The sequence below is a fragment of the Budorcas taxicolor genome, chromosome 22 (assembly GCF_023091745.1).
Source record: "Budorcas taxicolor isolate Tak-1 chromosome 22, Takin1.1, whole genome shotgun sequence".
NCBI classification, from domain to species: domain Eukaryota; kingdom Metazoa; phylum Chordata; class Mammalia; order Artiodactyla; family Bovidae; genus Budorcas; species Budorcas taxicolor.
The window spans coordinates 39,551,468-39,566,078 of record NC_068931.1 but is presented as its reverse complement, the minus strand read 5'-3'; the positions used below and the strand labels follow the sequence as shown (position 1 = coordinate 39,566,078).

General features: G+C 43.1%; 1 protein-coding gene across 1 annotated transcript in view; it reads left to right on the top strand.

Moving 5' to 3' along the window:
- Positions 1-14,282, top strand: part of EPB41L3 (erythrocyte membrane protein band 4.1 like 3) — a 90,331-nt gene extending 76,049 nt beyond the window's left edge. The window contains exons 16-22 of the mRNA XM_052660501.1: positions 8,683-8,805; positions 9,391-9,774; positions 10,563-10,694; positions 11,971-12,069; positions 12,497-12,577; positions 12,847-12,963; positions 14,147-14,282. Coding sequence (XP_052516461.1) covers positions 8,683-8,805; positions 9,391-9,774; positions 10,563-10,694; positions 11,971-12,069; positions 12,497-12,577; positions 12,847-12,957 — 930 coding nt within the window. The 3' untranslated portion in view covers positions 12,958-12,963; positions 14,147-14,282. The remainder of the gene's footprint in view (positions 1-8,682; positions 8,806-9,390; positions 9,775-10,562; positions 10,695-11,970; positions 12,070-12,496; positions 12,578-12,846; positions 12,964-14,146) is intronic.
- Positions 14,283-14,611: the final 329 nt, after the last annotated feature.

Genomic DNA, 14,611 nt, shown 5'->3' with positions numbered 1-14,611 from the left:
GCAGGAGTCTATATGCAATGCTTAGATATTAGTCATTTTCTAAACTTCCTTTGAAAGCTATTTATCTAAAGTGACCATAATCATGACTTTCTTGACAGTTCCAGTCCCACTTTTTAAAAAATGACAAGGTGTTATCTCCATTTCAGTCATTTTGAAAAGGGCCTTTTTATGCAGAATAAATGAAAAGTCCGGTGACCAAAATATTCTTGTACCATTGGTGGTGGTGGTGGTTTAGTCACTAAGTCATGTCTGACTCTTGCGACCGCATGGACTGTAGCCCACCAGGTTCCTCTACCCATGGGATTTTCCAGCCAAGAATACTGGAGTGGATTGCCATTTCCTTCTCCAGGGGATCTTCCCAACCCAGGACTCGAACCCAGGAATCGAACCAGGTCTCCTGCATTGCAAGTTTCATTCAGATTGTTTAGAGTTTCACCACAAAAAGTTTCAGATTTTCCAGATTGATTTAAATATTTTAGTTCCTGCATTAGTAAGACTGTCATTCATGAGTTATGGTCAGATTAGTTTTATCATCGTTAGTCAAGTTTGATTTACCCTATTTCTTTTTTTCTTATTAATTTTATGGGTTTTTTTAAATTGGAGGATAATTGCTTTGTAATGTTGCATTGGTTTCTGCCATACAACAATGTGAATCAGCCATAAGGATACATATGGCCCCTCGCTTTTGAGCCTCCCTTCCACACCCTACCCCATCCCACCACTCTAAGTTGCCACAGAGCACCAGGAGCTCCCTGTGTTTTACAGTAACTTCCCAGTAGCTATTCTACATATAGCTTACCCTATTTCTATAAGGGCTGGAAATAAGGAAGGACACATTGGCTCTGAAGATGACCGATACTGGATTAAGTTACAAAAGCACAAAATAAATTGCCACTGAAAATGTCAAGCCTCTCTTCCTCTGCTGTCACTTAAGGACTTGGGAGGTAGCAGGCTCTCTGAATGGAGGTTCAGGTAGTTTGCTTGGAAAAGTTAGAGTGGTGATAATAAACCAGGGACTGTAGAAGTCTAGGCCATTAGACTAGTAAAATAAAATTTTTTCACTTATTAAATCCTCTAATTCTTAGAGAATAGCATTGATGATCCCACCAGGCTCCTCTGTCCATGGGATTCTCCAGGCAAGAAAACTGGAATGGGTTGACATTCCCTCCTCCAGGTGATCTTCCTGACCCAGGGATCAAACCCGTATCTCCTGCATTGCAGGCAGATTCTTTACCGCCTGAGCTACCAGGGAAGCCCATTGATAAATCCAAAGAACTTTGATGACTTGAAGAGGTGATGGTTGGAAATACTGAACTTGACATGGATATGGCTGCATGTCCTTGCCTTGTCCTTGTTGATGCAGAGAAACTACAATAGACCTAGAAAGGATTTTTTTTTAACTAAAGGATTAAAGGATGGAGGAAACATGTCCTCTGCAGAAGAGCAAGTGCTTGGTTTCCATAGCCCAGGCATCAGCAACTGACTTAGTAACTGCGTTTAAGTGTCTGTTAGATGAAGACTTGCTGGATGTAAAGAAGAGCTTCTTAAAAACAGGGTTATCAACTCTGTTATCAAAGGGGCTCTGAGAAAGCAGCTCTAAGTAGCCTGAAGTCCCAGAAGAGTGGTCCTTCCTGGGCTGGGCAGTCAGGGCTGTGCCCACTTCTCTTGCCCTGGGGCCTTCCATCTAACACTCCTCCCCAGTAGGATGACACCCAGTTTACACTCATTTGAGGGCCCCGAAGACAGCCCTAAGAACTACCCTGCAAGTTCTTATCCTTTAAATTCTTCTTCATTTCTATATTCAAACTTAACATGGCTTTCATTATTGGTTGTGTGAAAAGCACAAAAGATAAATTGTGTCCTCCCAGCCAGCTAGGCATATGCAAAGCATATTTGTTTAAAAACACGTAAACAGAAGATATTCATCTTAGAGGCGAGGTATTTTTCTAGATAAATTACTCATTTGATTTTACCCATTCGTTTAATGTATCTCACTTTAATTAAACAGTAATTGGCCAGTTTTAAAAAGAGGTCTAATTATTTCTAAAAGGTATTTAACTTAATTTTTTAAAGTGACATCTCAAAGTAATACTATTTGTGTCAGAAGGGTAAAGGAACTTTGATTTAGTGACCCCAAGCTTAGTTGGATTTTTTTTTTTTTTGGCAATCTCAGTGATGCAGTGTTGTTTTGGAAAGATAATATAATGACCCCTGATTTTTAATGAACCATCTTTTTTCTTTATCTATGGTGGTCGAACCCTAAGTAAATCTATTTTGCTACCAATTTATGAACAATTAAGCAAATTAGGGGTTGGAAATAAAATGAGTTAGTAATGGGATCATACTCTTAGAATATAATGTATGTTTAATGTAAAGTGTGAATTTTATTGCCAGTTGTTTCGCATTTCAAATGTTTGAGTTCGTAGTAGACAAGAGGCCACAATGTCCCAAAGAAGCAAATGATAGCAAATCCTCCTGAACTTTGTAAAACAGACAAACCCGCGCATAGAGCCCATGGAATGGAAGGTAGATGGATGAGATGTGAAGGGTGTCGGGTACATCTTCTGTCCACAGATATGTCCCATGGCAGCCTTTTTGTGATGCAGTCACAGGCCTAGTCCATATCAGGGGAATAGTGAAAGTGTTAGTGGCTCAGTTGGGTCCGACTCTTTGCGACCCCATGGACTGTAGCCCGCCTGATTTCTCGATCCATGAAATTTTCCAGGCAAGAATACTGGAGTGGGTTGCCATTTCCATCTCCAGGGGAGCTTCCTGACCTAGGGATTGAACTCTGGTCTCCCACATTGTAGGCAGATTCTTTACCGTCTGAGCCACCAGGGGAATATTCCTTCATGGTTATATGAATACTGAGAATTTCCACATTCTAACCACAGTGCAATACAAGCTAACACTTATACATTGCCAGTGCTGTCCCCTTTTCTAAGGTGGCGGGCAGTTTTACTGATACATAAGCTTAGCACAATCAACCCTCCCTATTCATGGATTCCAGATTGTGCACATTCACCTATTCACTGAAATTTATTGTAATCCTAAAATACTAAACATTTTCATGATAATTTGCAGACAGGTGCAAAGTGGTTAAAAGAAACAGTTGCTCAAGGCATCCTCAGATAAGGCTCAACAGGTAACAAGTCTCAGGTCTGATACTGTAAGCACCCGTCCTTTCCATAGCCTGTTGAATGCCACGTTTCTGCTTTTTTATGTTCTTGTTGGTGATTTTCACTGTCTAAAATGACCTCCAGGCACAGCACTGAAGTGCTCTCTAGTATTCCCAAGTACAGGAAGGCTGTGATGTGCCTTATAGGAAAATATGTGTGTTAGGTAAGCTTTGTTCAGGATTAAGTTACAGTACTGCTGACTGTAAGTTCGATGTTAATGGATCAATAATATATATTAAAGAAGTGGTCTTTAAACAAAAACACACATAAAACAAGGTTATGCATTGATCAGTTGATGAAAATTTCATGACCAGAGGCACCCAGGAACCTGACCCAGTCTTTCCCCTAGGAGCCATGGTTCAGCATTCACTAGTCCAGTGTTCACTGATTCAGTGTTCATGGCAACTTTATAGACCATAATTGTCATGAATACCTAGAATCAGCTCTCTTTATGCATTTTTCTGCTTTCTTGTCCAAGTTTACTTTTGCTATTCAGGTCTCAGATGGCCCTTAAATTGGGCAAAAAAAAAAAAAAAAAATCCATTCACCATGGATCATCTATACATGCTAGAGAGAATCATCTTTATTATCTGAATCTGACTTCTGTGACTTTGCATTTCGACTTTGGGGTGCAACTCTGGATGCATATTACAATCACCTACAAGACTTTTAAACTACTGATACCTGGGTTCCGCATCAGAGTCTGATTTAATCAGAGGTGCACCTCACACATTACTCTTACTTAAAAGCTCTCCACAGAATTGTAATGCACAACCAAATTTGAGAACCCTCAGCCCAAGCAGAAATGAAAGTCACAGCTCTATAGAGACCCTTATGAGCGAGTAACAGCTCTGTGAATTTTGCAGGCCACTATAGGGCCTTGTGTCCCAATTATGACATAGACATGAATGTTTAAGTAACTAAATGAAATAGAGTGTGCATCTGACTCTGTCTTGAAAGTGAAGTCACTCAGTTGGATTTGACTCTTTCAGACCCCATGGACTATATCCCACCAGGCCCCTCCATCCATGGGATTTTCCAGGCAAGAGTACTGGAGTGGGTTACCGTTTCCTTCTCCAGGGGATCTTCCCTACCCAGGGATCAAACCCTGGTCTCCCGCATTGCAGGCAGACTGTGTCTTAACCCCTAGTAAATGTCTCAATCATTAGCTTTTCTTCATCAATACCTCTTCACTTCTCTTTAGTCAAACTCACTGGGTTGGAGTCGATCATGCATAGCGTTAATGGTAACATTTGTCCCCTCATGTTACCCTTTTCTGTTACAGGGTATGCACAGTTCTGAGTGCGGACCATGTGGACATTTTTAATTACAGACACAGAAGTTGTTAAAATTAGTTGATGTCAGATAACAGGATATGCTGAAAACCACTGTTTTCCTGCTGCTGGGTCTTTTTTTTTAAGCTTTCATCCTAGGAAAAACATTTAGCTCAGTGATTATAATTAGAAGCCTAGTCTTGGTATTCTGATAAGTACCTATAATTTCAACCTTTCCTTCCTGTTTCTTATTTCTGTTGGAAAAAGAGGCTCTGATTGAAAGTTTAAAGCATAAATCCACATTTAATGATTCCACAGGGTACAGTTTATCTCTTCCAATATCTTTCTCCAAAATGGGGCAGGACAGAAATTTTTTTTCCCCTTCAGAACGTCTTCTTTGTTCCTTATTTAAAAGGAGCATCTGAGAGCAGCGCTATCAGACTGTCAGCAGGCCCTTCTGGAGAACACTCCAGATGCTCCTGTATAACCTCTTGCAGGAAAATGATTAAATAGAGCACTGAAAGCTTTGTAAACACATACACAGGAATTTTAAATACCTCTGATAAAATTATACTGTTTAACAAACAGCAAGAAGGTTTATTTTCAAAGTTCCATTCATCTCGATGCTCTGAACTCTGTTATTATTTTTAAATTGCTTCACCAAAATGTCCTTTCTATCACTATTCTGTGGAGTTTTATTAGCTACTGAGCCTGTACAGAGAGACAGGCTCAATAATTATTGCATTGTCCCTTGAATTACACATTTTTAATACTAAAGAAAGAAATTAAAATAGATGGAAGGAAAATACCTATTTTAACATGACATAATGCAGTGTTTTTCTTAAGTGTATATGTTAAAGACGAGTACGATTTGAAGTACTTAATTCTTCACCAAGATATTCTGAAGCTGACTTTTCAGAATTACTCACCATGTTATAAAAGTTTAAATAAAGCTATAATCTTGAGTATATTTTATGTTTATTTGTAGAATAAAGACCTCAAGCTAGGCTGGGTATTTCAGATTAGTAGGGAATACAGTGATCCATATTCCCTGCCTCTGCATCAGGCAGCTCTTCAGTGCAGAATGTGATGAAGAATTTGTCAGAAATGGAAGTGAGGATTTATTCCCAACTTATTTTTTTTAATCTTAGCATTTTCATTGGAATACTCATTTCTACAGTATTGCAGATGACAGCCATATAAACACCTATTGAGACGCCAGGAAGTCCTTTATTCCACTCTTGCATGTTCTGTGTTTGTAGAAATGAGAAATGTTCAATTTCTAAAACCACCAGAGAGTCACAGAATAATCTGTTTCACTTTGGAAATAATTATTCAACTTTGACATTAATTTTCCAAATTAACAGACAGTAATTCTTCTGGGGAAAAAAAACGAATGACTATTATATGTGTAGCACAAGAAAAGAGCTCTCTTCCTAACTTGTTTTTTTGGAAACTGTCTGCTTCCTCCTCTCCCATCCAACACCCTTTATTCAAACAGACTGAAGAAGAAAGGGAGATTTCAGAAAAGGTTCTATTTTTGCAGCAAGGAAGCTCTCCATTCTTTGAGTCTCAGGTAAAAAACAAACATTAAGGAATCAGAGGGAATTGCTCCTCAGATTTCAGTGTCATTCAAATATCTTTAGTTTTTTCTTTCTTTTTAAAATTTACCTTGCTTGCCACCAAGGTAGGTATATCATTTTTGCCTAGATTCCTGGGAGGGAAAATAGGGAATTTTCTTACTATTTTAGTTATCCGTTAGCCATCATTTCTTTGTGGCCTTTGCTTCTCAGTGATTATGTCTGTGTTTGGTCATTGAAGCATTATGATTATAGTTTGTAATGATATTACTGGGCCTTTTTGCTGTCTCTCTCACCCATAGAGCCATGGTAATTCAGATGACCTTGATTGACTTTGAAAGTTCTGAACTTTTACTGGTTTTCCCACTAGCAGAGTGTGACACAGAAAATTCAGGAAGGAGACTCAGCAATCTCTGTGTTTACCTCTCGCCAAATCATTTTCCAGAAAACTGTCCCGTCGACCCTAGAGGTTACTTTTCAAGTCATTTCATTTAATCCAGCACCACTCTGTAGATGGGTTTGTCATCTTCTTTCTTAAGCCCCGCCCCCTCCAATTTTAGCTTCAGGCTTTCAGGCAAGGATAAATAAGAAAGTAAAAAACATCCGAGATCAAGATGTAAAGCAAGGCATTCCCCTGCTCTTGGCTTGGTTTCTCTTCCCGCTGTAACCTGTTAGACTAAGTCACCTGCTAACCTCTCCATAGGCTTCCCAAATACAGAAGTTTCATAACTCCCATTTCTTCTGCCTTTTTGGAACTAACACTAAGGAAAGTGGCAAAGAAACTCCTGAGACAATGAACTTTGGTTGTAAATAAGTTCGGAACAATGTGCAGACAAGTATAGCCTGTTTTTTTAAGAGGCTCTGAACAATGTGCTAACGGTGGGAAATAGTTCATTACCATACCTGGAACACAAGTGCACTCAGTATTTATGGATAATAAGTGCTAGAGTGGATTCCAGCACCCATATAAGGAAATATAATTCACAAACACGGAAAATGATTTTCACAGAAGTTTGTGGAAATGCTGGCACGTACTTTGTGAGAACAACAGATGTGAAGTGCAGTGTTCTATTTCGCATGGAAAACAGTCTTTTCTGTGTCCACCTAAGTAAAGCTGAATAACATGTACAACAGCTTCAAAAAGGTTTTATAATCTTGAAATACAAAATGACCAGACATTGAGTACAAGATCAGATATATTCCTTGCAAAATTTACCACTGAAGTATTTCAAGAAATCTGAAATTGCAGGTCTACAATAGATCATACTCTGAGTTGAAGGCTAGAGTTATCAGATGAGACGAGATTGCAGCTGTAATTAATAGATCACAACCCCTGCCCTGGACACTCACCTCCCAGACCGAGTGTAGCTCTCATCTAGATTACCTTTTTTAGAGCATTCTTATTTTAGAAATGAAATACCATCAGAATTTCTAATTTAGCTTTTATATTTCAAATATAGGGCACAGAGGATTGGGTTATTGTAGACAAAGTGCCCACTGAGGTAGCTGATGGTGATTCGAAAAAGACTGTGACGTACAAGGTGGTGACCTTGAGCAGTAGAACTGGTGACATCCCCACCGACCTCTTGGGATCGAGCACCGTGAAAGTGCAGAGCTTCGAAGACTTGGCCCAAGAAATGCACTTGAAAGAAGAGAACAAGCAGAAGATATACACTCTCGGAAAGTCCTATGACACCGTGTCGGGAAAAATTGTCACGATGACCGGAAAAGGCAGAGAAGGCGAGAAGGTACTGTCGCCCTCCACTGTGGAGCGGGGACTGGCTGAGTCCATAAAGACCCCCCTCGTCCTGGCCGAGTTCGAGGTCCTGGGAGCTGTGGCCGAGGACAGGGCCAGGAGAGGGGCCGAGGTCCACACCCCGAAGCGGAGGCTGTCGGAGTCGCTGGCCCCCATCAAGGAAGCCGAGTCCCGACGGCAGAGCCCAGAGGACGATGCTGTGGGAAAAGCCCAGGTGCCCAGGAGGGATGCTGGCCTGGAGGGCCCACGACTGGGCCGAGCGGAGCCCGAGGCCGAGGCCTTGAAGGTGGGGCCCTTTGGTCCCCGCAGGAAGAGCCTGTCCGAGTGGAGGTACTCGCAGGAACCGGCCGTCACTGTCGCCACTGCCCGTTATGTCGTCACCAAGTCGGCCGCATCCCAAGTCGTGGTAACCGGGGCCGCCTTCAGGCCGCTGTTTCCGATTCCAGCATGACTGTTTGCAGAGGCAGCCCTTCCACCCCAGCCTTTCCGTTTCTCTGGCTGTTTGGCTTATGTTGAGAGCCGCCAACCCAAGCTTTTTGGTTGTTTTCATGGTTAAAAGTCACCACGCGGTCCGACGTGCACCTTGAGACACCTGCCGTTTTATTTCAGCTCTTGTCCCCGAGGTGGGGTGGTGCTGCTGGCCTTGCGGGGCTAGGAAAGGATCTGCTTCACCCAGCACCGCCCCAACCCAGGAACTCTGTCCGCTTTCCCGAACCAGAGCCCCTGCTCACCCCGATGACTGGCTGTTTTGAGTTCCCCTCCCTTTCTGTAGCTCCCGCCATCCCTCGCCCTGGGTCCTACACCCACCGTTGTGTCTCACTGGCTGTGAATGTGTACATGCTCACGTGTGTCCCAACCACTGTGCCTGACTCTCCATTTCTCTGTTCACTCAGACCAAACAGACCCCTGGCGAAAAGCTCATGGACGGCTCAGAAATCCTCAGCTTATTAGAGTCCGCGAGAAAACCGACAGAGTTCATAGGCGCGGTCACTTCCACTTCTCAAAGCTGGGTGCAGGTGGCCGTTTGTTTCCATGCCCCATGTCTCTGCTCTGCCTTTTTGCCTTTTCTTTATGCCTTTTTGATGTGTGTGTGTGTGTGTTTTCTATCCAGGTGGCTTTGCCTTGAAGACCCCTGAGAGGGTCTTCACTTCCACCCCTCGGTGCCTTCCCCACATATACATCACATGTCTTCAGTTCCATTACAAGAACATACTTCAGATGTTCAGAAAGTAATCTTGCTGACACATTTTAACAGCATTTAATTTTTAAAGCATCTTATGTCATCTGTTAGGTCTGAAGAAGCCGCCGAGACTGATAGGCATGTGCCCCCATGCTTTCGTTTTGTTTTGATTTTTAAATTGCATTTTATACCGCACTCTTTCTTTTGCAACATCCCAGAGGAGTAGCACAAGTTTGAGTGTGTGTTTCGGGGTATCAGAGATTCTGGTGGGGGGAATGAAAGCTAAATTATACTTTCTGTAAGTGCTTCTGGGTATAAGCACAGATACCCCAGTGAGTGGCTTCTTTTGGTTTTTTTTGCCTTTTGACCTTTGCTTGGTGGAAAGTCATACTGACGCCACAATTTTTTTTTTTCCATGCAGAAAACAGAAGTCAAGACGGAGTCCAGCGATATAGAGACAGAAACAGCCCAGCAACCCCAGCCACCTAGTGTGGAGAAGGTTGTGCAGGAAACGGTGTTGGTGGAGGAGAGACATGTGATGAATGTGCATGCGAGCGGGGATGCTTGTTACGCAGCTGGAGATGACGCAGACACTGCGACCCAGGCAGCACCTGCTGATGCTTCTGGCGCAAAAGGGAAGGAGGGCTCAGCTCTTACTGAGGGGGCAAAGGAGGAGAAAGGGGAGGTGGCCGATAAAGTTGTTGTGGAGCAGGACGAAATGGCCACTGTTTCCTGTGAGCCAGAGGAGGAGCAGAGTGCAGCCGTCCACATTTCAGAAACTTTGGAACAACAACCTCATTTTGAGGTAACTAATAGTTAATATTCCTTGTATCACTAAAGCAAGTCCCTAAAATTTAGTTAAGTGTAAAGGCGGGGCTACATGTTGATAATTTTCTTCCTTTTCCAAGAGCAGTTTGTTTCTCCTCTTAACTGCCTTCTTGCATGGCAACTGTGGGTCTCCGTGCTAGTTTCCATCTTTGGGATCACATGCAAACATAGATAATGATGATTAATAATCTACAGTTCCAGGAAATGATTCTTACCGTTGTAATTACTGTAATTGGCAGTAAACCTGGGAGATGCATGGCCAGCCAAGATATTAGAAAACTTGATAGATCTATTTCTGATCAGTGTACTTATCCAGAAGGGCCACAGCCAGGCTTGCCCAGGCGCCAAGTGCTAGAGTTTATTCTTTCTTTTCTTTTATTGAGATCTCAGAAGTATATATAGGCAGGGGTGGTTCAATGTCTTATTACTTGCTCCTTTTCTCTAAGAAGTTATGGAATAAAAGGCTAATTTATGGTTTTTAATCTATTAAAATTAGTTCTTGAGATAGAAGAGAGGGAATATAAAAATGTGGGTGTTTTTTCAATTTGCTTCAAAATGTTTTCCTTTACCTGGAACATTCCATGTGAATTCTGGGAGACTCACATATATCTGTTGTATGCCTCATTCCCCAACGTACCCCCATGTAAAACATAAACATTTATTTCATACTAACCTGTGCTTATATAGCCACCAAGAGGGGAGGGGGAAAATATATGTGTCTGTGCAAAATTTAAGAACCACTCTGCTTCCTTCCCGTTGGTGTAGTCTTCAACTGTGAAGACAGAAACCATCAGCTTTGGCAGCGTTTCACCAGGAGAAGTAAAGCTAGAAATTTCTACCAAGGAAGTGCCGGTAGTTCACACAGAAACAAAAACCATAACGTATGAATCAGCACAGGTAAGACAGTCTATGAAGCCCAGAGCCCTGGCACCTGTTTCACCCCGTGCATGCCTTCGTGCACCTAAGTGTAATTAATGAAAGTGTTACTCAGTCATGTCCAACTCTTTGTAACCCCATGGGTTGTAACCTGTCAGGCTCCTCTGTCCATGGGATTCTCCAGGCAAGAATACTGGAGTTGAGTAGCCTTTCCCTTCTCCAGGGGATGTTTCCAACCCAGGGATTGAACCCAGGTCTCCCCACATTGCAGGTGGATTCTTTACCAGCTGAGCCACAAGGGAAGCCCAAGAATACTGGAGTCAGTAGCCTATCCCTTCTCCAGCAGATCTTCCCAACCCAGGAATCGAACCAGGGTCTCCTGCATTACAGGCGGATTCTTTACCAACTGAGCTATGAGGGAAGCCAAAATGTAGAAAGAGGCTCAGAAATCTCATCTCCCTCACTGTTTAGATAAGGAAAAGCACTAGTTCCACCGGCCCCTGCTTACACTTCTGAAGTCCTGCTTTTTTGTGTTTTTGTTGTTTTTAACAACAGTGACCATTTAGTAAGCCTATTATGTACCACATACTCTACAAACATCCCACATAAATCTCATAAATAAGGCGGTGGTGGTGGTGGTTCAGTTGCTAAGTTGTGTCCAACTCTGCAACCCCATGGACTACAGCACACCAGGCTTCCCTGTCTTTCCCTGTCCACTCTCTCCTGGAGTTTGCTCAGACTCAACATCTGTTGAATCAGTGATGTCAGCCAACTATCTCATCCTCTGTCGTCCCCTTCTCCTCCTGCCTTCAATCTTTCCCAGCATCGGGGTCTTTTCCAGTGCATCAGCTCTTTGCATCAGGTGGCCAAAGTATTGGAGCTTCAGCTTCAGCATCAGTCTTTCCAGTGACTATTCAGGGTTGATTTCTTTAGGATTGGTTGGGTAGAATTTTTTTTTTTTACTTTTAATTTGGCCACACAGCACAGCTTATAGGATCTCAGTTCTTCTTCCAGTGATTGAATCTGGACCACTGCAGTAAAAGCATCTAATCCTAACTGCTAGACCACCAGAGACCTCCCAAGAAGGATTTTCTTATATTTTTATCTTTTGAAGTCCTGGTTTTAATGATAGTTCACAGCGGCCGTGTTTGGTCCAGTCTAGAGTCAGTGGCAGCTCTCAGGGCTATCAGGAAAGCACAGTGATTGTGCAGATAACTAAGTCATCACCATGCCCTCAAGCAACAGAGCGGGCATCCTGGAGAGGTAATGTGTCATGTCTCCCACTTGGCTTGCTTAGGTCGATCTCGGTGCTGACTTGGAGCCAGGTGTGCTCATGAGCGCGCAGACCATCACATCTGAAACCACCAGCACCACGACCACCACCCACATCACCAAAGTAAGTGGACTGGGAACAGATCCAGGGAGGTGTCTGTGCAGAACCCCCAGGTTGCGCTGCACCTGCAGGCACCTGCATGAATACCAGGATGCCAAGCACTGCCTTGGAGCTCTCACAGCTGCTGTTTATGATGCCTCCATCCTCACCTGCCGAGTTCTGCTTAGGAACATGCATTCAACACCCTTGGCGTAGCACTTAGCTCCATTGCTTCGCATATGACAGACGTTTCAGAAACACCAGCCAGCCAAACCCAAAGGAATCTATTCTGTCTTTGCTTCTGAAACTAACAGTTGTAAATAACTGCCATAGGAGTCCATGTCCACTTTTAAAGAATGAATGAAGCTACTTAAAGCCGAGTCAGCATTTTCTACCATTTCCCCCAGTCAACAGGGACGGTAACGTCGTAACACTTGTCTGTTGCTTTCAGACTGTGAAAGGAGGCATTTCAGAGACGAGGATTGAGAAGCGAATCGTCATCACTGGAGACGCGGACATTGACCATGACCAGGTATCTCGTGAGAGAGGGTGGATACCCTGGCAGGGAACCTCGAGAAACACCGGCTGGCCCTACTTTGCCCAGAGCCGTCCTCCTAGTCCAGCCTGTAGTCAGTTTTCCGAATGAACTTTCCAGCTCACAAAGTATAAGCCGCTTGGCAGTCGTTGTACTCCATTTGTGAGTTCTGTAGATAGATCTAGCTCATGAGTCTCCTCCTTGCTCTGACCATGCATGTTCCACCTCCTTTTTGTCTCTGCCCTCCTGTGATTTCCCGGGGATAGGCGCTGGCTCAGGCAATTAAAGAGGCCAAAGAGCAGCATCCTGACATGTCAGTGACCAAAGTAGTGGTCCATAAAGAGACAGAGATCAGCCCGGAGGATGGAGAAGACTGAGCCCAGGTAAGAGGTGGGTGCTGCTTCTCCAGGCTTGGCCTTGGCTGGCATGTGGCCCGGGGCCTCCCTCTCTCCCTCCCCTCACCTCCTCCTTTCCTCCTTTTTCTCTCACTGGCATTTGCAGGGCTGGATATCAAGAGGATGGAGAATTGGTGAGCGGATACTGGTTGGTTTCAGATTTAACAGGCTCCATACTATGGACTTTTGATGTCCCCCCTGCCAGTTAGAGGATAAAGAGAAAGCAGAGACTGCTTGCATGGTCCTGCACGTCTTCCCTTTCAGTCCATGCTCCTCTCATTAGCCAGGTCTGAAAGGTCATGTTTGTTGGATTTCACTGGCCATGTAGCCTAATCAGCTCTAATATGGTTTTGTTCTGAGAGGTGCAATTTGTGTGTTCCAAAAACTAGGGAAATAAAATGATGCCCATTCTGATGCCAGCATTATCCCATTGTTAGCTTCCTCTTCAACTGTGTTTGGTTCCAGCCTGTTTATGCTTTTGTTTTGCTTCGTTTTACAATTTGAAACCAAACCACTCACTCTCACTGTGGATGTCATCTATTTTCCTATGTTCTTTGGGATGGTTTTTTTTTTTCCCCAGAGTGTAGCACTGTGTCTCAGGAGGAGGCAAAAATGCAGTCTTGTGGTCCTGCTTTCCTTCAGGAAACGCATGCCTTTCCAGCTGCTGTTTGGCCAGCATCATAAGCAGACAGCATCTCCTGTGTGTACTCAGACTTGTCATGCATACTAACTCACCTGCGAGAACTTGATGAACACTGAACATGCTTGGAGGGCTTTGAATGCTGAATGCAGCTCCTTGCACACTTGGTTATATAATAAAAATCTTTTAAATGCTCTACCTGTGTAAAGGAAGTTAGTTCTCTAACATTGGTTTAGAAACCTAGATTGATAAGTGGCCTCTCTCAAAGGAAGAATATAAAAATCACTCATCATATTCAAGTTAAGAAGGAAAGCAAAAAAAAGAAAAAGTTTCTTTTCAGTGCGGTCAGCCACTTGGGTAATGATGAGGTTATTTCAGAAGAAGCTTGTCCATGACATACACTGGTGTTTTACAGTATCTTGTCCAGAAGAGCATTTAATAACCTTGTAAGATACTTGCCACCTGACTTCAGTCTGAGGGAAACTCTCATGTATTTTCAAATGAGTAACTGATCAAATCTCTCTTCTACAGGAATAACCTAGGCTGCACACGAAGCCAGTTATGCAAACCATTAGGAAAAAACAGTCTATATGGCGTTCCCTCTTCTAACCCACTGACTTGTATCTGCCCATGGACAATTTCAATCCAGAAGAACTGACTTTGATCATTTGATAAAGACACTGGCAGAGAGATCTTCCCATAATAAAGCAATCTGAATCAGCACCACTAAACCGATATTGCATGAAGCAACGATACAGTTACAAAAAGAGCAGCATTTTTACTTTTCACACCGTGTCTCCGTTTTCGGCTCCACCTGCACGTTCATAACCAACAATAGAAACCGTGATCTCATGTAACACATACAGCAGTCCATGCCTTTCATAGCTGATGATGATTAAAGTCTAAACAAAATTGCAGTTTCTTAGGTGGCAAATCTTTTGTTTACAGATCAACGAAGATTACCCTCAACTGCTAGAAGCTGTCTAGGTCCACTGT